General features: G+C 52.1%; 1 protein-coding gene and 1 pseudogene across 1 annotated transcript in view; both read left to right on the top strand.

Moving 5' to 3' along the window:
• Positions 1–27,182, top strand: part of LOC144172948 (prominin-1-A-like) — an 87,618-nt gene extending 60,436 nt beyond the window's left edge. The window contains exons 15-19 of the mRNA XM_077701543.1: positions 1,103–1,126; positions 3,088–3,105; positions 7,145–7,368; positions 18,270–18,353; positions 27,047–27,182. Coding sequence (XP_077557669.1) covers positions 1,103–1,126; positions 3,088–3,105; positions 7,145–7,368; positions 18,270–18,353; positions 27,047–27,171 — 475 coding nt within the window. The 3' untranslated portion in view covers positions 27,172–27,182. The remainder of the gene's footprint in view (positions 1–1,102; positions 1,127–3,087; positions 3,106–7,144; positions 7,369–18,269; positions 18,354–27,046) is intronic.
• LOC144172947 (uncharacterized) lies at positions 9,572–10,421 on the top strand (annotated as a pseudogene).
• Positions 27,183–27,600: the final 418 nt, after the last annotated feature.

Genomic DNA, 27,600 nt, shown 5'->3' with positions numbered 1-27,600 from the left:
CTAGCTCAAATACTAATGACAAAAAAACGCTTACAAACGAACACTCGAAACACTTATGGCCGTACTTTCAGTCGGTCCTCAAATAAATGTGTTTCCTTGACTCGGTTGAGTGGAGGATACGGCACTGTTTTTACATGCCAAAATCGCTTTCATTCAAGAAACTGGAGGCCCGGTTGGAGGAGGGGTTCAGGATGCCAGGATTAGTGTCAATAAGTGGAACACCGATAGGAGCTTCGATAGAAAGGACTCCTTCACACTTTAGGCGGTTCAGAACGTCTTATTCGCGCTCATTTTCCGTTCAGCCATTATTCATACCAAACAACTACCACTCGTAGAAGATACCAGTTTTACCTAAGCTTCAAAAGTAAACACATTGCAACCTGCACGTGTCAACAAGTGCCGGTGGCTTTTAGCACTGCGCAGATGTTTCCCCAAAAGTTAAGGTATAAAGACAAAAGCTATAAATGTTCCAAATTCCTCGCTCGCTTGAACTGAAGAATTTAGAAAAATCCGGAAACATCGTAGACAAGCAGTGTTGTTAATAAACAATAATACGCAACTGTACTGAGCTTTGCCCATTATTAGAATACAGAAACACTATTGTTACGTACACCGCTATGTTACATACATATCTACATTATTAACGAATATTAAGAAATTGTACCACACATACTAACAAACATCGCAATAGTCTAAATTCCAGTCTTATTGTTATATCCATCTGATAAATAAAATATAACAGCAGCTAAGCAAAATGTTAACACAACACACTAAACTATTTTACTTGCTCATTTTTTAGGTACTAACTCGCATACGACACTTTATCACGTGCAAAGCTCCTCTTTTTTTCAGAAAGTTTTGAATTTAAATTACGTCATATTTTGTTAGTTTAGTGTTTTAGTTAAGTGTTACAGTTTCTTTCGTTCTCGTTTTTGCCACTTTTTTTTTTCAAAATCCCGCAATGGAAGATCTAAGACAGCATGAATTCCCTCAAGCTCTCCTAGTAATGTTTCCAGCATCACTTAGTAATGTTTCTATTAGTGGCCCCCATGCCCGCAAACTCATTTTCAATCTTTTTTTTATTTGTCATTTACTCCTTTAGTGTACAAGGCCAGCAGCAAGCCAGGTACGTTGACTCCTGAACAGTACTTTTTTTGTTTTCTTTTGCGATAAACAAGCGCTTATGTTGCGTTAATATTTTATCTCGTTCAGGATCAGGCAAGAAAAGCATATGAAGTAAGTACGTACCTCCGCGTCAAGACTTCGCAAGCAGGGAAATAGAACTGGCCATGTACAGGTGCCGTCATAAGTAACTGGAACAAGGGTTTGTGAATATCACGAAATATTTGTCTTAGTGGCTTTATAACAGCCGGTTACCGGTTTACAGGAAGCTTTTTTTCTGTTAGAAATGACTCCTTTAAATTCACAATAATTCAGCCAAGCAGCAGTTCCCAGAAGAAAAAATTTCTGTAAATGTACGAGACCGAGTTCTAATTACTTTTGACGGCATCTGTGCGCAGTGTGTATGGCGTCACCGTCCTTCGTATCACATAGATTCGCCGTTCAGTCCTTGGAGGAGCCATGAAGACTACAGATATATTTGTACTATAGGAAAGACCTAGCCTCTCATAATTCGCTCAACTACATTCTGCATGACAGACCTGGCTGGCTCCCCTGCTCAACGTAGACGTCCGTCGCCCAGGAGGCTCTCTGACTTCATGACGACTATTTCCGAGGAGATTCTGGCCTCCTTTTAGAACAGCGATACCTCAGCCTGCAATTTTAACACCAAATTGTTTTATGGCGGGGTACACACACCTGACCGACGTCATATCCGTCAAGGAAATTACATCACCAGAAAAAGTTCCATTGGCGCGGCGGCTCTACGTTTCGAGCCCACGATCACTCTGGCCGCAACGGGAGGTGTGAAACACTCTGCCGACTGAGTCATCAAGTTTTTTTGCGTTTTTACATACTCACAGCAGCAACATTACAATGCAGGACAAACCGACACACGTGCGGCGCCACCATCCGGATATGTTGCCGGACTTTGGCATACGAACAAAAGCAACAACGCTAAACTGAGCCATGAACTCATGCCTGGATAGCTAGCTGTGCGAACGCACCCGAAGTCCTTCCCTCTAACTTGTCCATTCAGATAGTGCTGCCGTCTAGGAGAGGTGAAGCGAAGTAGTGCGTCATGACGCTAATGAGCGCCGATAGTTGGCGCCTCGATAGGGCAGCGTGTAGCAGCGGAAGCTGGTGTATTTATTCGTCCGCCTCCTATGTAGAATGCCGCTCAGCTTGTGGAACGCCGCCGCTGCGTTCCACAAGCTGAGCTCGTCGCAACGCAAGCGTCTGGCGTACACGCCACGGAGCAGGACCAATGCGGTCGCACCTTTGCCAAGCGACCCACCAGCACGACGTCGCTCGCCAAGCACACCCACAAGACTGCCGCCGACCCGCAACTCCTTTCGCTGTAGCGTACTGCGACTTCACCAAACGACTCACTGACAACCCGTTCGGTTTCGTTCGCATGGTTTGCGAGCGCCTGGCGGGTTTCAATCGGATTTACGCAATGCTCCGGCGAGTGCAATCCAGTGTCTAATGTTGATGCGTCTAACGGTGCCATACCGACGAAATATAAATAGCGATGTGCAAGTTCATATCGATGCACATTAAACATTCGAATGCTCCTGAGAAGGCACATTTCAATTCCGTGTTTTACCGATTCCTATGAAAAAGGGATCAACCACATTTTTTTACCTTCCCGCAAACCACAACCACCACCACCACCTGGAACGAGGTAGCTGACTGAGCAGTAAACGTGTCTCTCTCTCTCTCTCTCTCTCTCTCTCTCTCTCTCTCTCTCTCTCTCTCTCTCTCTCTCTCTCTCTCTCTCTCTCTCTCTCTCTCTCTCTCTCTCTCTCTCTCTGTCCGATCGACGAGACGCTTGCACAAAAAAAATCGAAAGTAAATGTAATATAACATAAATACGTCCATCTCTTGTCAAATTTCGCATTTTCATCATTTCGTTTCACAGAGGACGCGTGGCATTCCTTTGATCTTTTATAATCTCTTTTTCAGGCGCATCCGAGAAGTGAGGTAAGTGGCGCCATCTAGCCGGCGCGTTGGCACGTCGATCTGGATGAAAGGTAGCGAGGCGAAAGCGGCAAAACATTTACTCTTGCAAAACAATGCTCAGGATCAGTGCTACCGCGTCCTGATCGGCTAAACCGGGAAATGACGAGAAAAGATCACTGCCTTTCCACTATGTGAAGGTGGATGACCAGCGGCTGTCTACAAACTCCCGCTCAATCCGCGCCGAGGAAGCGCTCAACGGGATTGCACCCTCGGTGTAGCGATGGGTATCGGGCTTACGCGTGTCTGCGTGGCCCGATCGTCGTCGGTGGACTTCTCCCGCCGCGATAGCCCCCATGGCCACCTTTTTTTTTTTTTTTTTCTGAGTAGGCTTCACTGTGAAACACACATTGTGGGAAAACGAGCTTACAAAGTACAAGTTTACGCCGATCTTCATTTCTAAACTGAAATGAATTGCTGGGAAGACTTTTTTTCGGGGGCGATATACGCCATCTCATATGAAAGTACGAAGCGGGCGTCCTTTCTTGTTCTGTACACGCAAAAAACAGGGAAGTTAGCGAGAACAGCGCCGCTGTCAGAAATCACTTGCTCCGATTACACCACGTTAGTGTGACGAGTTCGCTGCAGCTGTGATGGCACATTGCTAAGCGATACGAGTTTTCGTGCGCTCATGCCGCGTCCCTGCAGTATACTTATTTCGTAAAGCCATCGCAATTCCTTTTATAGTAACCCCGCTGTGCGATTTCCATAAAACCACGCCCTCTTCTACCAACGCGTACCGCAATTTTTCCGCGGCAACTATTCGCACCTGCACAATCTTCGTTGGCGCTCCATCTCCCTCTCGCCGTGCAGCTGCGTGCTCTCCCCGTTGCCATAGCAACGGCCATCAATAAGGGCAACCGAACACAATCTTGAAGGGTGTGCATGACGGGCTTGCCACTGTAAAACCGTTACCATTGTGGGCTGATCCTTTGCTGCTATAGTAACGTGTAATCCTGGTGCTATTACAGGAGTACTGACACGAAATTTTTTGTGTTACGTTTTTTCGCTGCTATGAATTCCTACCAGCCCACTAATCATAGAATGGCGCATTAGGCTGTCGATTGCAGCGTAAACAATCATTTACGGCGTCGTTTATTCTTGTCACTTTCGGTTTCGACAAAACGAACGCCGAGTGGTCACCATGACAGGAGGGCGCCCCTGACGCCACCATTCTTGTCGCGCTGCTGTCGGTCTGGAGTCTGTACGCGCGCCCCCAGACCGGCCGAGGTGTTTTACAATCCCCACACACGCGCCCGGGCAGCATGAAGTCAGTCCCAGAACCATGACGTGTACACACGGCCTAGCAGCGCGCGCCAAGCGCAGACAGCGCGTCGGCTACGTCACGGGAGCCCCGACGTCGGCAGTTTGAGGCAAGGAGCAGATGAGTAGTAGTAGTAGTGGAAAACATTTATTGATCTCAAATAAAATGACGGTGTATTCTGAGTCGTCGGACGAGGTGGTTCCCTGGTTTCGGGACCCATATACGGCGAGCAGCTCCTGGCCCCGGCCTGGCCGCCAGCTCGAGCTGGATCGGCAAGGCGGGGCTGGACCGTATAGGTCTCCCATCGCTCATGGGGTATTGGAGGGTGGAAAGGGGACTTGAGTGAAGGCCACTCCGTCAGGATGTGTGCGAGAGTGCCTATGTTATTTGTGCAAAATGGACAAGTATCCTCTATCCTCTTCGGTTTCTGGATAGAATTTATTCATCAGGACAGGGTGTGTAAGTGAACCCGCCTGAATGCGCCTGATGGTTGTTTGTTGTTCTCTGCTGAGGGTGCGGTGCGGCTCGGGGAAGGTGCGCCGATCCTCCCTATACTCGGAGGTAATCTCTCTGTATGTGAGCACCGGGTTGGTGGTGTCGATGTCCTGCCCTGCCTGGAGGATCATCGCTCGGGCATGATAATCGGTTATGACGTTGCCGGCTACCTCTGTGTGGGCAGGCACCCATACGAGCTCTACGGCTCGCTCCGGTGCCCTGTTCTTCGTTAATATCGCGGCTGCCTCTGAGGAGATACCCCTTTCCTGTAGCCGCCGAAAGTTCTTTTGGAGTAGGTGACCACCACCCTTGCGCCCGGTTGGACGAGCGCCAGGGCTATGGCCCCCTCCTCTGCTGTCGCTGACTCTCTGCTGTTGACTTCAGCGCTGTTTATCAACCGTTCCCCGTCGGTTACCACCGCCGCTGCTTTGCTGCTGCAATTGACGAGGGTCGTATCCCAGTATAGGACTCCCTCCATTCGCTGCATTTCGGTATTAATCGCCTTAGCTCTGGCTTCTCTCCTGCCATCATTTTCCCCCGGCGTCGTGTTCCGGGGTAAGGGCTTGCTGGCGATTGTTGTCAGCCATTCAGTTGGGATGGACCTCTTGACTGTTGCTCTCTTCTTACGCCACCCTATCTTATCCAGCACCGCACGGTCATGATTTGTCGGGCTCAGGCGGAGTCGCTGGTTAGACAGGTGGTCTTCTATGAGTTCGTCGACTGTGTTGTGTGCCCCCATGGCTTGAAGGTACTGGGTCGACGAATAGATGGGTAGGCCGAGGGCTTGCTTGGTCGCCTTTCTGATGATGGTATCGAGTGTGTTTTTTTGCGTCTTGTTTAGATTGAGATACGGGGCCGAATATGTTATCCTGGATGTAATGAATGCCTGCACCAGTCTGAGGGCGTCGTCTTCCTTGAGTCCTCTGTTTCTAGTTGATACCCCTCAGCATGACTAGGATCTTCTCCGCGCTGGTCTTGATCTTGTCGACGGCGGCGTGTGCTTTGACGTTGTCTTGTATTAGGAGACCGAGGATTCTACATGTGTCCCTCGGCTTGACTTTGGTGCCGTCAATTTGGATGTGGATGTCTGGTGGGGGCTTGCTTGCGGTGCTTGCCTGGTTGGATTACGAGGAGTTTCGACTTCTGCGGCGCGCAACTGATTCCACAGGTCTTCGCGTACTCGTGCACTGTGAGTGCTGCCGCCTGAAGTGTCTCCTCCATCCAGCCGTCGGAACCCGCTCGCTCCGTCCATATAGTGTCATGCTGGCCCGCTCTGGGCTTTCTCGTGCAGGCAAGGATTAAAATGGATTTAAAATATGTTATACTGAACCGTTGCTGTGGAAGCTTGCTGAGAGATACCTCCCGATAAAAAGGGAGCATTGTACATAGTTATCTCAGCTTTGACATTTCGTGTTACTACTCCTTTAAGGCGAAAGAGATGCGTTCGGCACCCACTGCATGAGCGTCTTCGTGAGTGAGTGAGTGAGTGAGTGAGTGAGTGAGTGAGTGAGTGAGTGAGTGAGTGAGTGAGTGAGTGAGTGAGTGAGTGAGTGAGTGAGTGAGTGAGTGAGTGAGTGAGTGAGTGAGTGAGTGAGTGAGTGAGTGAGTGAGTGAGTGAGTGAGTGAGTGAGTGAGTGAGTGAGTGAGTGAGTGAGTGAGTGAGTGAGTGAGTGAGTGAGCGAGCGAGCGAGCGAGCGAGCGAGCGAGCGAGCGAGCGAGCGAGCGAGCGAGTGAGTGAGTGAGTGAGTGAGTGAGTGAGCGAGCGAGCGAGCGAGCGAGCGAGCGAGCGAGCGAGCGGAACGAATTGTAGAGTGAAACATCCCTGTACATACCCAGAAAACAGTTGGTTTTTCGCAGTGTGTTTGACCTTCAAGCTCAGCCAAGGGCAAGCCAGTGCCTCGTGAGGTTGCGCAGTGAAAGCGGCCAATCACTCGTTCGTTCCAAGGGGTGGAGTAGGGGATAGGAAAGGGGAAAGAGGAAGGGTGCGTGTTGTCATAAAATGATACAAGGGGGTGCTTGCTGCATCAACGTTTACTGCACGTTCGCTCCTACAACGGCGTCAGCGCCGAGCAGTACGTGTTACGGTTTGCGTGCTCTGGGCTCGGAAACCGAGCTTAGTTTAACCGAGTTCAACCACGCCAAAATTTCTAGGTCAGAGTGCGTTCACGAAAAGTAGTACGTAATGCCCGTAGCGTAAAACACGTGCCGGTTCCGTCGCGCATGCGCTCTGCTGCTCGCATGCAGGGACCACATCCTGCAGCAGAGCCGCGAGGCGCGCTGCCTGGTGATGAGCTTCGACGCGGCGGACTCGGCGCCCGTGCTGCCCGCGGTGTCGGCGGACAGCGGCAGCCCCCAGCTGGCGCGCATCATCCCCACGGCCGTGGTGCGCCGCGTGGGCGTCGACGACCCGCACTTGCCCAGGGGCCGCCCGTCGCCCTTCGGCCGGCCGGCGGACGCCAGGCGCATGTGTACGCACACTTTGCACCAATGTTGATTACATGGAGCCATGTACGGGGCGGTACGACGATAATTGGAACACTCTAAACTTTTTTAAACGCGGAACATTTCTTAGGCTCGCCTGGTCCTCCGTCATTGATGGCGGCGCCGTCCACACGCTCACTGCGCATGCGCAACTCTCCTCCTTACACCCACAGCTCCGCGACACTACACTATAAAAAAAAAGAAGTAGTTAGCGGCGCCCGGTTTCGATCCCACGACTCTCTGGCCGCAACGGGAGGTACGCGGTGCTCTTCCCACTACGCTACAAATCCGGGACAGGAGCAAGTGCTACGAACGCGCCTTATGTCCTTGACTCATTCAAACTACGTCAAGAAGCTACTGATACAACGAAGGCACGCGAAGCTGAACGTCAACGGAAACGACGAACTGAAAACTTTAGAGGGTGATGCTGAATTTCCCATGGGAAAGCTGTGTCGGGAAGCGCCACGCGCCTTGCAGCTCAACCAGCCCCGTCCGCAGCGCCTCTGATGCTGATTGTGGCAGGATGCCCCTAGGGATTGGCCAACCAAAGAATCCATCACGAGATAGGTTCGCGTTCAACCACCGTCGTCATCTTCCCGTAGGGGAACCGCCGAAGAAGAAGAAGAACGAGAAGACAAAGCTTCGAAGAGGAGGGCGTGTACGTTGCTCTCAGCCGGTGCACCAATGTCAACAACCTTTAACTCACCAAAGCTGACTGAGACTACCGATTCTACCACAGAGACAACATCGACAAGGACATGATGGACGAGTTTCGGCGCCTCGAGAACCACCGCCTACTCACCGTAACACAACAGCACTTGCGTGCCTTTGCCACCGGTGTGGACCCTGTAGGGGCCGCTGGCCACTCTGACACGTGTGAGCGAGCGCGCGAGAGCGCCTGACGTGGAGCGCGTGCTCCGACGCTTCTGGAATAAAGGCAGTTCCATTCTTGTTGCTGAACGGGTCGGTCGTCTCTCTCGTGGGATCCGAACATGGTGTCAGAAGTGTTCAGCCATGCCTAGCGACCCAGATGTTCCCGTTCGGCGCCTCCGGAGTACAAGCGCCGGCCCCATTTGTGTTCACAAATCCGGGAGAATGGCCTACGTGGATCGCCACATTCGAAGATTATGTCTTCACGTCTGGCCTCGACTCTGCGGACGACGAACGAAAGGTTCGAACGTTACTCTACGTCATGGGACCTCAGACGCGGACCTTGCTTACTTCGCTGGGACTATCGGCACCGGAGTCGCAACCCTTTGCCACAGTCAAGCAGACATTGACCCGTCATTTCGTTCATCCCGTCAACGAGATCTACGAAAGTAGACGCTTCCACCGCCGAACGCAGCAGCCTGGTGAGTCAGTAGATGCTTTCTACGCGGAGCTTCAGAACCTGGTCAAGCGGTGCAGTATACAGCCAGACAGAGAAGGAGACACTGGCGATAACATGGGCTATAACGCGGTTCGACCAGTACCTGCGTGGTCTCTTCTTCACGGTGGAGTCTGACCATCAACCCCTTGTAGCTCTTCTCGGACATAAAGACCTCGATCAGCTACCACCAAGGATTCAGCGCATGCGCATAAAGTTGATGCGCTACCAATTTCAAGTAAAGTACGTGCCGGGGAAGTTGCTGGCAACTGCAGACACGCTGTCCAGAGCTCCCTGCGATACCGCTCCCCCCCAAATTAGTAAATGCTGTTGAACTCTTTATTGGGGATGTCTTCTACAAAGGCCTCTCAGCACCAGTAGCAAGCCGCCTTGAAGAGATTCGACAAGCCCAGCTACACGACGAGGAATGCCTCGCAGTCAGTGGTTTCATAGAAAATGGCTGGCCAGACAAGAGCAAGGTTCCAGTTCACCTCGTGCCATTTTGGAAGGAAAGGGCAAGATTGAGCACTTTCAATGGAATTATACTTTTAGACCGCCGCTTAGTTATCCCTCGGGCGTTGCGAGCCAATTTGCTGGCCCACCTTCATGATGGATATCAAGGACTTCGCCGGTGCAAGGAACGAGCAAGAGAAAGTGTCTGGTGGCCTGGGTGCAACATGCACATTGAACACACGGTTACAAGCTGCGAACAGTGCGCAACCAACAGAGTGGTGAACCCCGAACCACTCATGCCTACAGCGACACCGGATCGTCCGTGGCAACATCTTGCGATCGACCTATTCCTATGCAAAAGCCGTTAACACCTTGTCGTCGTAGATTACTACTCGCGGTTTCCCGAAGTAGTGTCCCTCACTTCCACGACTAGCGTAGCAGTGATAAACGCGGTCAAGAGTTGCTTCGCGCGGCACGGGATCCCTGATGTCGTTCGGACAGACAATGGACCTCAATTTTCATCAAACGAGTTTGCCAAGTTTGCTCAAACGTACGGTTTTCGCCATGAAACCAGCAGCCCGCGGTACCCGCAAAGCAATGGCGAGGCGGAACGCATGGTACGGACGGTAAAGTACCTTCTGGAAAAAAGCGATGACCCGTACCTGGCACTCCTATCCTATCGGGATACACCGGGACCATCCGGATTTTCCCCAGCCCAGCTTCTGATGGGACGCAATCTTCAGACGCGGCTTCCGAGTCTTCCAGAACGCCTGAGTCCACATACCCCAAGTCATCGGGAGTTCAAGAATAGGGATGCTGCCTATAAATCCCAACAAGCCAAGGCGTTCAACTCTCGACACCGCGCTAGTCCGTTGCCACCTTTAACAGCAGGTGACCGTGTATGGGTGAAGGATCTAAATTGCCCAGCGACACTCCTCAGCCCAGCTTAAAGGCCTCGCTCATTCGTGGTCGAAACACCAAGGGGCGTCGTACAAAGAAACCGCCGCCACTTGGTACGGTTCCAGCCCAACGCGACGAAGGACTCCACGTCACACGAGGGAGAAGAGTGGACGGGACACGAAGAGGAAGAGAGTACGGGAAGATCGCCAACTTCGCCAACTTCTGGGACAGTTTCTGTTCCTGATTCGGCGCGGTCTCCAGGCAGCTACCGCACGAGATCTGACCGAGTGGTCCGGCCCCCGCAAAGACTGAACTTATAGCGTTTCGAGTGCACCCCTTTGTTATAGTCTAAGAAGGGAGATGTAGGGGCCGCTGGCCACTCTGACACGTGTGAGCGAGCGGGCGAGAGTGCCTGACGTGGAGCGCGTGTTCCGACGCTTCTGGAATAAAGGCAGTTCCATGCTTGCTGCTGAACGGGTCGGTCGTTTCTCTCGTGGGCTCCGAACAGACCCGGACGCGGAATTCCCTCTGGCGCTAGTAAAAACCAGATCACTCAACATAACGGCAACACAATGGAACCACACGGAACCGCCACGATTCTTCGCATCCTCATCAGGGTTCCCCACGGGAAGATGGTGTAATTTTATTTCCTGAGCGAACCGCCGCTCTGTTCGCGCTCAAACTTCACACTAAGGTCAATTTTGTTTGACACCGGGAACAACGACAGCACTTGCCTGTTTATGTTATTCATTTTTTATTTATTTAAAACATACTGCAAGCCCATTGAAGGGCCCAAGCAGGAGAGGCATCACAAGGAAGAAAAAACATTTAGGCGCAATATACATGGCACACTGATCAAAATAGTTTGAACAAATACAGGAATGCACCAAAGTTGAAAATAAAATAAAAGAATGATTGTAGCTTGTGGGAAAATGGCGGCCGATTAGGACGTGCGAGCCAGCGCAAGCTGATCTTGGAACGACGGAACCACTTGGGGCATGCAGAGTGAAACGGACGACGGGGATTCACGGTAGGAAGGACCCAATGTGGCTGCAGATGATCAGAAAATCTCTTTCGTCCCTTGTTTGCGATGATCACGAATAGTTGCATAACAGCTCAATCACAATAAAATATTCCCACGGTTCATCCTGGCGGTTGTGGTTTGTGGGAAAAGGAAAGGAACTGGGGGTATTTTCGAGCTCGGCAGGGAGCTCACCTGCATACAACCATACAACCTAGTTCGGGAAATTGTAGGTAGAGGGGGAGTGAAAGGATAAAGAAGAGGGAGAGAGAGAAAGGTATAAAGAAAGGATAAAGATTAAGAAATAGGGCTCTCAGTCCGGGCACATCAGTCAGACAGAGCAGTCCGGGCTACGGCCGCGGCATGAGGCCGGTCGTCTCCATATAATGGAGCAGATGGGCGGAAACTTCCCGTTGGGTTGCCGCAGGCCCCTTCGGGAACAGAAGGTCCTCCATGCAGGCACTGGGAGGGCCTCGACGCTGGAGCGCTCGGTGGAGCTCTGCTCTCGGCGCCGCGTGGTGGGGGCAGAAGCAGAGTAGGCGCTCCAGAGTCCCCAGCTCTGAACAATCCGCACATGTAGGGGAGTCCTTGCGCCCGTGTCGGTGCAGACACTCCGCCACATTGCAACAGTCGAGCCGCATGCAGAGCAGCAGGCAGCAGGCGTCTTTGCTGATGCGTGCAGGCAGCGGCCGCGGTGCCAGGCCTCACGGTTCATCGTCTGCTACCTCACTTGGCTCCTTCCTGCCGTGGAAGAACCGTGGATCCCCATCGTCCGTTTCGCTCTGCACACCCCAGGGGGTGCCGTCGTTCCAAAATCAGCTTGCACTGGCTCGCACGTTCACATCGGCCGCCATTTTCCCATACCGGAAAATCGTTTTAAATGCAGAGCATTTCAGTAACTCACGATGTCACCCGCGTTGTCCCGTCGTAGTCCGCACCGTCGTTGTCCGCACCCCTCCCCCTACGCTATATAAAAGAAAATACTATCTGGCGCCAGGTTTCGATCCCTCGACCCTGCGGGCGGAACGCAATGTACATGGTACTCACCCACTGCGCCACAAAGCCGACACAGAATGGGACGCTACGAACGCGCCTTATATCGTTGACTCATTCAAATTACTGCTGACGAGCGCTCTCTCGTCAGCAGTTGCCACAAGTGCAACAACATTAACGTAACGCAAACTACTTAACGTCGTGCCCCCCCCGGAAATGCTCTGCATTTGATCGTGCCCCTCGCGAGGGGGATGTTTCACTGCGTCGCCATGCGAACAGTTTGCCACGCTTTAGTTTCAGTTCTTTCTTTGCTGGGGTGCCGACGAGCGGCGCCACCTCCTCGCACTTCGCCGCGGGAGGATCCGCGGCGGGGGCGAGAGATGGCGCTGGCGTCTCCGCGGCCGCGTCTGTGGCCTCCGCGGGCACCGGCACCGGCGCGGGGTCATCGCCCTTCTTTAAAAGTTTAGTTCGCACGCCACGCAGTTGCTTCTTTTTTATTTATTTTAAGAATAAACAAGTGAATACCGTCGTTGTTCTTGGTGTCAATTAACACAGATCTCAAAATGTGACGTTCGTGTGAAGTTTGAGCGCGAACAGAGCATTTCGCTCAGGAAAACATTTTAGTGTTCTAATTATCGTCGTACCGCGCTGTACTATCTGTCTATTCTTTTTTCCAGTTAGATCTAAGGAATATCGCTGACGAAAAATGCCAGTTGCAGAATTTATTTATTGCGCTACGCACGTGGTGGAGTATCGGAGAAATTCGTATTTGGAGTATTTAACGCGCCGAAGCTACAACCGGGCTATGAGGCCCGCCGTAGTGAAGGACTCCAGATTGACTGCGACTACCTGGTGATCTTAACGCGCGCTGACCTCTCGACACACGGGAATTTCTGCCTCTCGCCTCCGTCAGAAAAGCAGCCACCACGGACGGGATCGAACCCAGGTCCTTGAGCGCACCAGCACAACGCTTTATACACTCAGCCACCGCAGCGGGTATGAGATGAAGTATTGCTTTTCATTCTAATCAAATGTGTTTTCTCTCTTCCAGGGGCAGTTTTAAACAGTGGATAAGATGTCCAACACACACGGATCGTTGAAGTGGGAGCGAGAGAGTGCCTACATGCTACTGTGCGGGGTTGAGGAGAAGGGAATAAAGGCCCTAAAAGAAGTAGGGCAGAAGAGAGGGGGAAAAAAAGAGAGGTTTAAAGAAAAAGTGAACACGAAGCTTTGTGTGGCTGATGGAGGCGAAAAGCAAAAACGCCCGTGTGTACGAGATTTCGGCGCACGTTAAAGATCCCCAAGTGGTCAAAATTAATCCGGAGCCCTCCACTACGGCGCGCGTCATCGCCTGCGCTGCGTCGGTGCGTTAAACCGTGCAATCAGAAATCTGACGTAAGTTCACGCGATCTCACAGGTGAAGTTCTAGATTGTTTCTGCGACGCCGATTTCGTGTACATGGTCAAATAAGGCAACCAACACTTTTCTCTAAGATGATGGAGAGGGCCAGGGTTCAAGGAGACCTTTCAAAGATGTAGATCCGTAGTTGAGGCACTCAATCTTTCGTGCGAGGTGATTTCTTTCCTGGATGTGTGCCAAACACTCTAGAAGGACGTGCTCTACTGTTTCCGACGATCCGCAATTATCACAATAGGGATTTGCAGTTAGACCGAGGCGATGGCGGTAAGAGTAATTAAAGTAATCGTTTCCAAAGCGTTGATAAAACAATCTAACTTTCAGAAGAATAATCGCATTAAACACAGCTAGCTTATTTCTGTTCGTGAAAGAAATCCAAACAAATTCACGTTTCTCAGGTTCTGGTTTCGGACAGCATAAAAAGGCTGAGTTCTCCGTTTGATATTTCTGGCCTGCAGGCTTCGAGGAAACTTGTAGTATGTGTGCGGATAAAGAGCACGGGTTGGGAAACTTGTAGTCTGTGTGCAGATATTGGGAAACTTGTAGTCTGTGTGCGGATAAAGAGCACGGGTGCCGTACTTAAAGTAGTAGTTGTTTATCAGGTAACCATGTGGGATGAATTAGGGCTTGCTGCAAAAATGCACATCTAGTGGTCTGTTTAGCGGACAGGAATGCTCAAATAGAGCAATCTACAAAGCATACAAATAAAGTGAAATCAAACCATTTTATTTCCACTATCGAAATGACACTGAAGGGAACACAAACAAGAAGTCCCTAATGCTTGACAAGGACTGCGCCCCTTTAACAATAGCGTACAGACAATATATTCTGACATATAGCTGCATGTGCTAAAAAAATCCATTGTACAGGTAAAAATTGGTTTCAGTCTTCAAGTTTCATCTGTGCACCGAAATCAAACAAGCAAAAGGAAAAAAAATAACACGTCTTCCCGTAGGGGAACCCTGAGTAGTTTGCAAAGCAGCCATGGGGTCGATTCAAGTGTCCATTAGTTTTCAGTTCGTCGTTTCCGTTAGGTTGAGGTACGTAGCTACCATTATATTTACAGTTTGGTTTCCATGGTAACTACCACACTTTTCACTTACCGGAACTACGAAATGGGAAATTGCGTTGAGCCCATGGCTGTTTCGCATACTACTCAGGGTTCCCCTACGGGAAGATGGTGTGATTTTATTAGATGCGACGGGGCTATGTCCCTCCCTTGTCCTTGTTGCGCCGTCCACACCCCCACTGTGCATGCTCGGCTTGCTGAACGCCCGGTGGTGTCTTACCCTTTATTGGCTCCTGGAGCGACAGTGTTACCGGTGTCTTCCTGGGCCGGCCCGAATTGAGCCGAGCATGCGCAGTGGGGGTGTGGACGGCGCCACAACAAGGGAGGGACATAGCCCCGACCATGAGATGATGGAGCGGCAGTGTTGCCGGTGTCTTCCTGGGCCGGCGGATGGATGGACGACGGAGCCGAGAGCAAGAGATGCTTTGCATCTTAAACACACAGGAAGTCACAATTTCACCAAAGCAAGAACATGGCAAGTGACACACTGCCTGGCTACCATGGCGTGCAGTTACGATAGTGCGAATCAAAATCTCACCAAAAAAAGTCTTCTTTTACTACTTCAGGTGTACGGGCATCTTGCACGAAGCGAACCTCGTATCCATCTGAAACGAACCGGCTTATTCGCTTGGTGCAGGCGAAGAGTACAGAAGCTGCATGCACACGTGAAAACCTCGCCCTTTCGCACATAATAGTTGCGGTTCAGGCGCAGCGCGGCGCGTTCGACCAATCGCGTGAGCTTTGGTGAAACTTGAAGAATGTAAGCAATTTTTACCTGTACAATGGATTTTTTTAGCAGATGCTGCTATATGTCCGAATATATTTTTGCTGTATGCTGTTGTTAAAGGAGCCATGAAGAGAAAATACAACTTCGTGTAATTTGAAAGAACTAGGATTCAGTATCTCGCTCAGCTCCATCACAGCCCCAAACGATGTTTTTTAACGAAAAAAAACAAGAAGTATTTAAAAACTTTCAAATTTTGCGCCACAGTGACGTGTTATGAGCAAGAATGACGTCATACGGGCCAACAATAAAACATAATTTTCAGTGCGTTAACTGCACGTTAGCATTCAAGTGATGCAGTCAAATAGAACTAGAGGCCCCATTACAGACGTCCGGTCATGTGTCGTCGCGACAGGTCAGTTAGGCGGCCGCCAATCGCACAAACAAGGTTCCTTGACGTCATAGAAAAGTTGCGGGAAATTGGCTAGGGGGTCGCGACTGCTTCACACGTTTTCTTTAATATCTCCGTTATTTGTTCGAAGATTGCTATGATATTGGTATCATTGTTATCGGGACTAAGCAGTCTTTCTAATAAACCCAACTTGTATTTTGTCTTCATGGCTCCTTTAAAGAGGCGCAGTCCTGGCCAAGCCTTAGCGGCTTTTTGTCCGTGCTCCCTCCACTGTCATTTCGATACTGGAATGGGCGGCCAAAGAACACTTTGCAGCATCGTAAAAAGGCCCCGCCATCCGCAAATACAATTTAATGTAATTTGTAATCTGCCCGAGGGGCCATTTTAGGCCACGGGTGTAAAAGAAGCGTGTTGTATTATTCAAAACATGGTTGCTGAAATAGGTAGGTAGGTAGGTGGTTCGATGGAAAAGGAAAAGAAATGGACTGGGGATATTATTGAGCCCAGCTGGGGGCTCACCGGCATACAACCCAGTCCGGGGGGTGGGGAATATAGAAGGGGATAAATAGGATAGGGTAGAGAAAAGGAGATAGGTAAAGAGAGAAAAATGCGCACCGGGCGTGATTGGTGTTCAGCGCTAACCACATGGAGCGATTTTTCCAGCGACGCGACGAGCGACGCGACTAGGATCCGCAGTCGCCGAACCGAAGTCGCTCGCCGAGGCAACCACATGACAGCGACGGCTCGAGCGACTGAGCATGCGACTGAGGATGGCGATTTCAATGTTTCCGCACTGCGCATAGTAACGCGCTTGGTACGCTGGATGTTTGCAAACATTTTTTTTTTGTTCATTTGTCATAAAAAGCATGACTAAAAAGTATTACGCCTTTCTACCTTGCTTTTTGCACTTCATTGCATCTCTAAAACTGGTTTGGGTTAGCGATAGCGCACGCTTTTCCTTCTGCGCCTCGTTTCTCGGCTCCAACATGAACGCCGTGAAGAATTCGCTTTCTTGACGTCGTTTTTCCCACACGGGTCTCACCCAGTGTGAGCGGGAGCCTTCTTGCTTCTGCTTCAGCGTGTACACAAGCTTTGCCACGCAGAGCTTTCTTTGCCGCTGCACCGCAAACGTCGTCTGTGTGGATTTGCAAAATCTTCCCCCCGTTCTCTTTCAAAACCGGAGGTTGCGTGCTTACGTAGGGGTCTCCTATTGGCTAGTCGCTGAGGCCACTTCCGGGAGGCGAGCGACTGTTTCTGGCTGCCCAGAACCGAGCGATTCGATGAGCGACTTGGTGCGCGGCGAAAAGTAGTTCGTCGCTAGTCGCGTCGCGCCCCAAGTCGCTCGCAAAATCGCTCCATGTGGTTGGGGCTTTCCACTGCCTCTACCTCAACAGTGGAGGAAGGGAGCGTGCTAATTTGTTCCCTATTTCCACGTCGTGTAGTAATCAAATGGTTTGCAGGGGTTTCTCAATAGCGCTGCTGTGAGATTTCATCAGATTATTGGCCCCTGTTTTAATATCTTTTCCTCAGCTCTACGTGCATGCTATTTTCTTAGAGCGAGCACGCCACGCTCACACAGACCACAGACTCTTCCGAGAGCGTGCTCAACACGGGGTGCAGGGACAGGCTAGTCACATATAAGGAAATAACCAATCACTGCCGCTTAGGCCGCCTCCAATACCCAGCGCCACATCACTTTCTTGTCAGGTGGCCATCTTTGGCATGGAGGCTCAATGTATAGTCTAACACATTCCCCAAATCCGCCGTCTACAACCGCCTCTATACCGACCTATATAAAGATTCCTGCCAGTGGTGCGCCGCGAAAGCTAACCTCCATCATATCATTTGGACCTGCCCACAGAACCCCATTCGTACAACACCCACAACGCCGACATTTATCATAAATAATCTTGAGCGGTTGGAGGCAATGCTGCTCCGACGCAGAGTCCCAACTACGAGTTGTCCGACTGGCTGAGGATGTCTCTAGGGCCCGCGGGCTCCTGGCCGCAATCTGATGGGAAAGGACCCGCGGAACGTCCCATTCCGCCCCTTCCTTCCACCAGTTTCGGACACAATAAAGCTTATTCATCATCGTCATCATCATCATCATCACCATCCCCAGCCTATCTACGCCGACTTCAGGGCAAAGGCATCTGCCTCTCCCAGTTTATTCACTCAGAAATAAATGTTTACTCTCTCTCGCTCACTCGCTACGGGGCCACGAGGTATGCCCGCCCGCTTAGTGTTTTATTCCGCCTGTCGGCACCCTCCCGAAGTAGGCGTTATGGAGCCTCGGGGGCGCGAGCGCGTTTTGTGTTTAATTTCCCCATTCGGCACCCTTCGGCACCCATGCGCTAAGGAGTCACAAGGGGTGCTCGCAGTGCCTAAAGTTTTTCACTTTTTCACCCCAGGAGCCGCACAATGCCTCCACAATAAAATGCGGTCGACGTTTACACGGCGACTTGTGCATTACAAGTTGTAGTCTCTTTCCTGCAACATCGTCGAGCCAAAATCGTATTCTCGTGTCTTTGCAGCTACAGCGCCGCAATCTTCCAGTCTGGCTGGCAGCTTCCAGGCTGGCAGCGAGAGCCCGGTGGAATCACCATCGCCTACTAAAGGTGACCGACGCCTGTCGTGACTGTTTCCTCCTTGCACTTGAAAACGCAGTGCGTACAGCGATGCCGAAAACAAGAGGGCAAGATTTCGCGTCTAATTTCTCGCTCGAATGATTTCGTAAGGGTACACACGACGTGAACACCAGTGACTGGTGTTAACGATCTGGAGCGTGTTCATAGTGACGGCCACTTGATTGATATACTCGCTTCTACCTCCCTCTTCGTGCAAGCCACTGCTGGTAGTAATTCCAACAACTTTTCGGCTGCTCCATTTGGTGGACGAATATAGAATTTTGTATGGCGAAAGCATTGGATCTCTACGTTTCAAGGTTGCGTTGTGAGGTACAGAAAATCGCAGCATGCGCCGGGAAAATGAAGCAGCAGTGCCGAAGAGAGTTCTATTGGCCGTGTATCTGCTCCTTTCGTTGCAAATGCCGTCAAAAGACGACAGTCTTTATTGGCTTTTGCGAAGTAAATGCCTCCCTTCACTTTCCCGCTCACCTCTGATGTTGTTCCTCTTGCGTCGCGCTCCTCCCAAGGTAAAGACGCCAAAGGTTTGCTTAAATCATTTTAAATTTCCCGCGTTCCTCTGCTCCAAATCGGGTGTCTCGATGCGAACGCTGCCGTGCGACGAAGACGCGCGTTAATCGAGGCGCCCTACTTCAACGTTTATAGAACCGCGTTTCCCTACTCCACGTGCGTTGCAAGCAGAACGTGGGACCTATCTAGTGGAACCTTCCGTAACTGTTGCCGGTTGATTTCTTAAAATGGCGCCAGAAGCTATAGTGGCGCGGGTGACAGTAGGCGACGGCGGAGTGAATTCTTTTTCTGCAGTTGACGAAGTACTTAATTTCGCAAAAGTCAAGCATGTTTGATTTTTTTATAAAGGGACACTGCAAATATCACTTCTGTATTGATTTGTTGTCTCATATTTGCGTAATGTCTTGTTCTTCTTCAACAATGTTGACAAGTATGAACATTACACCAGACATAGACGGGTAGATTTAGCTGTGACTATATAAGACTATTGCGCAGGCACTTTGCTTTGGCCGGGTGGCTGAATCGAGTCACAGACAGACATACAGACATACAGACAGAGCAATGGATGGATGGAAAGGACTTTATTGTGTAAATCCTGCAGTAGGTAAAGCCCGGTTGACGGGCCGACCTCAACGTGGCCGTGCGTTGCATCCTCTTGGGCAGCCCTACTCGACAGGAACCCCTTTGCGGAGTCCGTGCCTTTCGAGCGCCTTGAGAACCTGCTGGATGGCCCACTCTTGATCCGACTTGTTGGTTGAGGTGATGGCGATTTGGAGATCTGCGGGGTATTCTGTGAAGCTGACGCCGTCTTGTATGGCTGCACAGTCCCATTGGATGTGCCAGCGATTGGCCGTACCTTGTTTGCAGATGTCGCACTGTGCGCTCGGATAATCGTCGGGGTACATGTGATGGAGGAGCGCCGGTGTGAGGACCGACGCAGTTTGGAGGCGTCGTAGGTGTACGGCTTCTTCCCTGCTTAGAGATTTGTGGGGTGAGGGGTATAGCTGGCGAGCAGCCCTCATGTTCTTGAGGATTTCTCCGTATCCACTCGGTGAGTCTTCAGCCGCCGTCCACCATTCCCACTCCGGACTGGCACTTGCGGTGGGGGCGCGGTGGGTGAGAGCGCGCGCTTCCCTGTGGGCCGTCTCATTGTGGTTCGGTGCATACGGTGAACAATTTCCCGCATGGGCGGGGATCCATCTTAGTTCCTTGCGTAGGCCTGGCGAGATTGCTGTTCGCTCTACAATGCGGGCGGCTTGGGGGTTGATGCGTCCTCTTGCGAAGTTGCGGAGGGCTTGTTGTGAATCACTGAGGATAGTGTCGCAGTCCGGTTCGGTCATGGCGAGGGCGATAGCCAACTCTTCGGCCGCAGTGGCGTTGTTGCAGCATGCGCTGGCGGCTTGGGTAGCTTGTCCCGTGCAGGCGTTGATCGCAACCATCACGTAACGGCCGTTGCCGTACTCGGCCGCATCGACGTAGCGGGCGCGGGAGTCGTCCCCATATTGCTCCACGAGGAACTTGGCCCTGGCTTGACGGCGTTCTTGGTTGTGGTCAGGGTGCATATTCTTAGGGATAGGACTGACGTGAATATTGGCTCGGATCGTGTCGGGGAGGTTGGAAAGGTGTCTTCCCGTGACTTGGGGACCATAGCCGAGGATCTCCAGGATGTGGCGTCCCGTTCTTGTGGTTGCGAAGCGTTCGCGCTGGGCAGCGAGTTGTGCTTCGATGATTTCATCGACGCGGTTGTGAACCCCCAGGTGGGAGAAGCGCTCGTTGTCTGTGGACTCGCGTAGTCCGAGTGCCCGTTTGTAGAGCCTGCGTATCATGGCGTCTATCTTGTCCCTTTCGGTTGTGGTCCACGTGTGGTAGGCCGCCGTGTAGGCAATGTGGCTGACGGCGAAAGACTGTACTAATCGCATCATGCCGTCCTCCCGCATTCCTGCTCGGGCCGTGGAGACTCGGCGTAGAAGGCGTAGGGTACTTGTTGTTTTGAGTGCAAGCTTCTTCATGAGGTTTGTCTTGTCGCCCTTGCTGTGAATGTGCATGCCGAGTATGCGGATCTCCGAAACTTCGGGAATGCGCTGGCCAGTCTCGGTGTACAGGGCGAGATGATCGCAAGCTCTTTGGGGTAGTAACGGTCTGCCCGCTTTGCGGGGGGTGTAGACAAGGAGTTCTGATTTCGAAGGCGAGCATTGGAGACCCGTTCCTCTAAGGCAGTCTTCAATGGCTGAGATGGCGCGTTGAAGCCGGTGTTCTATGTCGGCATCGGGGCCGCCTGTTGTCCATAGTGTTATATCATCAGCGTAAATGGTGTGATGGACGGTAGGCGCGCTGGATAATGCTTCTGCTACGGTGATCATCACGATGTTGAACAGGAATGGAGAGATCACCGAGCCTTGGGGGGTGCCCACGCTACCGAGGCCTTTCGTGGGCAGGACGATCTCGCCTGCGTGAAGGTCAACTTGTCTGTTCGTTAGGAAATCTTTGATGTAGGCGTAACTTCGCTGGCCCATGTTAAGTCTTGATACCTGAGCTAGGATGGCCGAGTGCTTGACGCGATCGAAGGCGCTTTGAAGGTCGAGACCGAGAATGACGCGGCTGTCTTTGGTCTCGTGCTCCAGGATTTCGTGCTTGAGCTGCAGCATGTCGTCTTGTGTGCTGAGGCCTCTGCGGAAGCCGATCATGGTGTTGGGATAGAGTTCTGCTTGCTCCAGGTATTCCTGCCATCGGTTCGCCAGGACATGCTCGAGAACCTTCCCCACGCATGAAGTTAGCGCGATGGGGCGTAGATTCTCTATGTGGGGAGGTTTGCCCGGCTTGGGGATGAGCACCGTCTTGGCCTTTTTCCATTGAAGGGGCAGCCTGCCGCTGTGCCAGCACTTGTTGTAGTATCGGGTAAGGGCTTCTAGCGACGCGTCGTCGAGGTTTCGGAGGGCCTTGTTGGAGATTCCGTCGGGACCCGCGGCTGATCGGGTGTTTAACTCTCGGACGGCGAGTTGGACTTCCTCCTTCGTGATGTCCCGATCGAGGTGGTCGTTCGGTGCTCCCGAGTATGCCGGGTGCGTCTCGGTGTTGTGGTCAGGGAGATATTTAGCGCCGATGCGCTTGATGAGTTCGTCCCTGCCTAGCTCGGTTTCCGCCTTATGCATGAGCCTGGCCATACGATCTTGTTGATACGACTTGGTCTTGGTGTCGTCGAGTAAGTGACGGATGAGCGACCATGCCTTACTTTGGTGGAGCTGACCGTCAATGCGGTTGCAGATTTCGTGCCATTGTTGCCGGCATAACAGGGCGCAGTGCTGCGCAATGGCCTTGTTCAATGCGGTCACCCTCTTTCTGAGCTTGCGGTTCCAGCGTTGCTTTTTCCACCTGGCTTTGATCGACTTCTTGGCCTCAAGTAAGTGGGCGAGCTTACTGTCGATGCACGGGATGTCGTCGTCTGTCTCGATCGTCTTCGTGGCTTCGCGAACGTCTGCCTTGATGGTTGCGGTCCATTCTTCGAGGTCGTTGATGTCTGGCGTTCCACTACCTTCTCGTCGGTGTTGTCGGAAGAGATCCCAGTCCGTCCACTTGTGTTCAAGTGTGTGACCTCCCCCGCCGAGTATCTCGATCTCGAGGATGTAGTGGTCGCTCCCCAGGTCGTCGCCTGTATTGCGCCACGTGATGTCAGCTCCGTTCTTGACAAAGGTAAGGTCGGGGGTAGTGTCCCTCTGCGTGGAGGAGAGGCCCGACCGCGTAGGCTGTTTGGGGTCCGTAATTAGCGTGTAACCGAGCTCCATAGCATCTTGCATGAGGTCTTTGCCTTTGGCAGTGGTTCTGTTATAGCCCCATGCGTGATGGGGGGCATTGAAGTCACCCCCCACGACCAGGGCGTGTTGGCGCGCCTGGCTGCTGGCTGCTCTGAGCAAAGCTTTGAATTTTTGGCCATGGTCTTTGGGGTTGCTGTAGACGTTGACTACGTAGAGTCCATGCGTACAGCGTTTTTCGGGAATTATCTCAAGGCAGGTGTGTTCACACTTGCCCTTTTTGCCCTTGTGGAGCTGATGTTCTACGGCAGTCAGGCCTTTTCGCACGAAGGTACATACGCCCCGCCGGCCCGTCGTGTCGGCGTAGGTCTTGTATCCCGGTAGAGTGGGATCTAGCGTCACTGTTTCTTGTAGCATGATGATGTCTGGCCGTTTTGCTGCATGTTGTATGTGTTGTTGGAGCGTGGCTTTCTTGTTGTTGTAGCTCCGGCAGTTCCACTGCCATATCGTGAGTGCCGCTCCCGGTCTTATTGTAGGGAGGGTGCGGTTTGGCATTGTGGGGTCTGAGTGGGTTGCTGCGCTTGCTCTTGAAGATAGGGGTGGTTGGCGAATTGAGCTGCGAATACCGGGCTGCAGATTATGGGTTTCAGCGTCTGTTCAAGGAGATCTACGCGTTCGCTTAATCGGTGTTGCGACACCGCCAGCGCCGCCATCATCTCTTCCAGGCGAGCAAACCGCTGTTCGGTCGTCGTGGTGAGCGTGTGGATGGTCCCCGCGAGATTGTCGATTTTAGCGGTGAGTCTTTCTTCAAGGCGTTCGATCTGCATGTCGCAGCTCACCTTGGTCGATTTACGCGCTCTTTTCTTGGGTGCAGCAGGTGTCTTGTCGTCGTCGTCGTCGGATTGGGCGACATCCATCTCGGGGTGGAGGTCGGGGGCGTCCTGGGACGATGCCGGCGTCGTAGGTCGGTTGATCTGCTGCGGCGTCTGTTGTACAGGCGGCGTCGTAGGTTGTAGCATGGGTGCTGCCGCGTGAGTCGGCGTAGTCGATGAAGGCTTGATGAATTGCTGCTGCTGTTGGTGGAGCTGCGACTGAAGGTTTCTCAGTTGCCTCTCCATGTCGCTGAGCTTCTTGGCAAGCAGATCGTTGGACGCTTGTAATTGGGCACAGCATTGGTTGTTTCGATTGCTACCAGGTATACGGTCGCGAGGCGTCATCTTGGCTCGATCTCTTCCAGCTGCCGTGTCCGCCCAGCTCACCTTGTCGTGGGGGGTTTGATCATTCCCTGCGCGCCCGCGTATGGCGCTACGCGAGGCTCGCCGATGGGAGCGTCGCGATTGGCTGCGCGATGGCGTGCGGCTGTGACGTATGCCATGACGCGATGCGCTGCGCGAGGCATGACGTGATGTGTGACGTGAGGTGCTCTCGCGGCGTGACGTCATCGGGCCACCAGCTGTGGCCGCCAGCTGCGGAAAATCCCCGGGCGAGAGATCGCACGTGCGTTGCTCTGCTTCTGCCTGTCGGCGTTCCCATCGGCGTTTTCGTACGACATAGGGAATCTTGTAGCGGGCTTTGCATGTTTTGTCACCAGTTTGGTGGCCCGCCCCGCACAGTTTACACTTGGGTGTGCATGGATGGCTCTCTTGGGGGTTGGGTGTACCGCATGCCAGGCACACCTTTGCCTTGGGCGTGGGGCAGACGTCACTGCGGTGGCCCACCGTGCCGCAACTTTTGCAAACTTCAATTTGCTTGCGATAGAGACTGCATTGATATAATGTGTAGCCGTAGCGCACATATCGGGGGACTTTTTCGCTGGCAAAAGCGACGATGACTGTCTTGGAGGTACCGATGCGCTTTGCTCCCACCGCCGTGGGATTGTATTTAGTAACAATCTGTTCATGAATGTCGCGGTCATTATCCTCCGAGGGGACGCCTTTGATCACGCCTTTCACTATACCGTGTGCGGCGGTTCCGTACGCACTGACAGCATACGTGATTCCCTAAATGGCGATTTCCTGGATTCGGGCGTATTTCTCTGCGCGGGCCATGCTTGGAGTACTGATGACCATGATGTTCTGTGGAAAATTAGGGCACGCCATGTCGTCTACCCTCTCCGTCTTTTCGATTTTTGCGGCCGCCATAATGGCTGCCGCAACACTCGCTGCTCCTTTCTTGGCAATATCAAGGCCCCCGCGGGGTCGAATGACAATCTTGATTTCTTCTGCGGGTTTCTGGGTTTAAGTATCCCAAGAAAGACTATCGTCTTTAAAAATGGCGCCGGAGCGCAGTCGGAGAGTTGAAGGACAGCGAACGGCGGGACGTCGAAGAGGAGGGAAACGCAGCAAGAGCGCGGTAGGGGCGTTGAGGGCAAGCGCAGTGGGGGCGCTGGGGAGAACTCTATGCTAGGGAAGAATAGGGAAGGTGGTGGTGATGATGATGATGATGTTTGGATTTTAATGGCGCAAGTGGAAGAGGGAAGGGTCAGCGGCGACGCCCGTGGAACGTTCGGGACCCCATGGGTTCGAAGCTTCATTCCACCTCACTATGGTTGGACGACACATCGGGCCCTAGTCGTGGGCGGGGCATACCGAGAAAATACGTCACGGCGGAAGAGGCTAGATCAGCTCGAAATGCCGCCCATTGTAATTGACCACGGTCGGGAGGAAGCGGCGTTGAATGTAGTTGCAGCAGCGGCCGGCCCAACGAGGGCAATGGGTAATTTCAACAGAAAGTTCAGCAGGAGATCAACAGAAAATCTTGGGCTTTCGCCTTCACATTCATCGAAAGCTCTAGGCAAATCTCTTAACTTATTCCTTTCACCCGTCCACAGAGTCAGCATTCACCAACGCAAAATTATCCAATAGTCACTGTATACGTACACCGTCGCGCAATAAGGGAGCCCCAAAATCGCTGGCCCTAATTAGTGAACGCCTTTTCGAAGCTACTGCTGAATGACGTTGTAATAAAATTTTGTGCCCTATCCGCTTAAAAGTGACTTTTGCTCTCACTAGCACCGTGCTCATGATAAAAGTTTCCCTTCCTACCACGTCGTCGCTCGAGGACTTACAATCCGAGCGGGCCCCAGCCTCGTTCCCTACCATGGGGCCAGATCCGCCAGGGACAGACTGACTACTTACCACGACATTGTCAGTCATTACCGCCTCGCCCGCCGCAAATACCCCCCTGCCCATTCCCAGCTCACCCACGCGCAGGAACGCACATGGCGACTCCTCCAGACTCACACTCTCCCTTGCCGAGTGGTACTTCACCACATCCACCCCCCCCCCCTTTACCCTTCCCCCAATTGTCCTGCCTGTGGCACACGCTCCACTGTACCCCACTCCATGTGGGGCTGCCCTAAAGACCCTTTCCCTCTAATTTCCTCCCACGAGCAGTGGGAGGGGGCGCTGGGTAGCTCTGACCTAGGGACACAACTCTCCCTCGTGGACAGGGCTACGCTAGTCGCCGCCAGGCTGGAGCCTGCGGCCACCCCGACCCCTTAAACCTACTGCAAATAATAAAGTTTTTAAAGACGATAGTCTTTCTTGGGCTACTTAAACCCAGAAATTTTGGTCTGTCTGTGACTCGATTCAGCCACCCGGCCAAAGCAAAACAATGCCTGCGCAATAGTCTTATATAGTCACAGCTAAATCTACCCGTCTAAGTCCGGTGTAGCGCTCATACTTGTCAACATTGTTGAAGAAGAACAAGACATCACGCAAATATGAGACAACAAATCCATACAGAGGTGATACTGGCAGCGTTCCTTTATAAAAAAATCAAACATGCTTGACTTTTGCGAAATTAAATACTTCATCAACTGCAGAAAAAGAATACACTCCGCCGTCGCCTGCTGTCGCCCGCGCCACTATAGCTTCTGGCGCCTAAGAAATCAACCGGCAACATTTACGCAAGGTTCAACTAGATAGGCTCCACGTTCTGCTTGCAACGCACGTGGAGTAGCGAAACGCGGTTCTATAAACGTTGAAGTAGGGCGCCTCGATTAACGCGCGTCTTCGCCGTAGGGCAGCGTTCGCATCGAGACACCCGGTTTGGAGCAGTGGAACGCGGGAAATTTAAAATGATTTAAGCAAACCTTTGGCGTCTTTACCTTGGGAGGTGCGCGACGGAAGAGGAACAACATGAGAGGTGAGCGGGAAAGTGAAGGGAGGCATTTAGTTCGCTAAAGCCGATAAAGACTATCGTCTTTTGACGGCATTTGCAACGAAAGGAGCAGATACGCGGCCAATTTTTTTTCTCTCTCTCTCTCCCTTCCTGCCTCCGTCCCTCCGGGCGCAATTTTCCAAGCTCATTGTCTGCGCTCCTGTTCCAGCAATGCATCGTATTCGGAGCTGCCCTTGAGACGGGAATTTCGTAATGAACCAACCGTGTCTTCTTTTCATCACTCAGGTTCCGTAGTGTCAAGACCGCAGAGTTCGCCCTCGGACGTCAAAAGCGCCGTCTCCTCGTCCAGTTACGGATCGGACGGAGCCAAGCTGGGCACGCCATCGCCGATCGGGAGCGTCAAGTCTTGATTAAATGCCTTTCCCAGGCGTCAACGCTGTTGCGGCTTGCGTGTTTCCTACAAAAATCTTGCAGCAGCTGGGGTAACTTGGCGGAGTCGCTTAGTGAATAAGCAGTGGTTGAATAGGTGCGCTGGGCTGCTGGGTACTCCGGAGTACCCAACGCCCCAGCGCACCGCCTGTTTACGTGTCGTTTCTGCTTACCAAAATATATAAAGCGTTAAGCTTTTAATGAAGCACAAGGAGTGGTGTTCTTCCAGTACAATGGTATACGAATCTGCAGAGAACATTTGAGCTTTTGTGTCCAAACGTGTGGGCACAAATGTGTTGCCAGATGAGGCTGTGTGGCGTTGGTGAGTTTGAGGGAGAATATATATGCGACGGTTTTAATGTTTCAAACTGTTTCATCACAGTGCGCTCCAATGCCCGCCGGCTATAGCT

The sequence above is a fragment of the Haemaphysalis longicornis genome, unplaced genomic scaffold (genome assembly GCF_048455015.1).
Source record: "Haemaphysalis longicornis isolate Haplotype H1 unplaced genomic scaffold, Haemaphysalis longicornis Haplotype H1 scaffold_279, whole genome shotgun sequence".
Classification (NCBI taxonomy): Eukaryota; Metazoa; Arthropoda; class Arachnida; order Ixodida; family Ixodidae; genus Haemaphysalis; species Haemaphysalis longicornis.
Note: the sequence above shows the minus strand (reverse complement) of the source record. Positions and strands in the feature narration are given on the sequence as shown.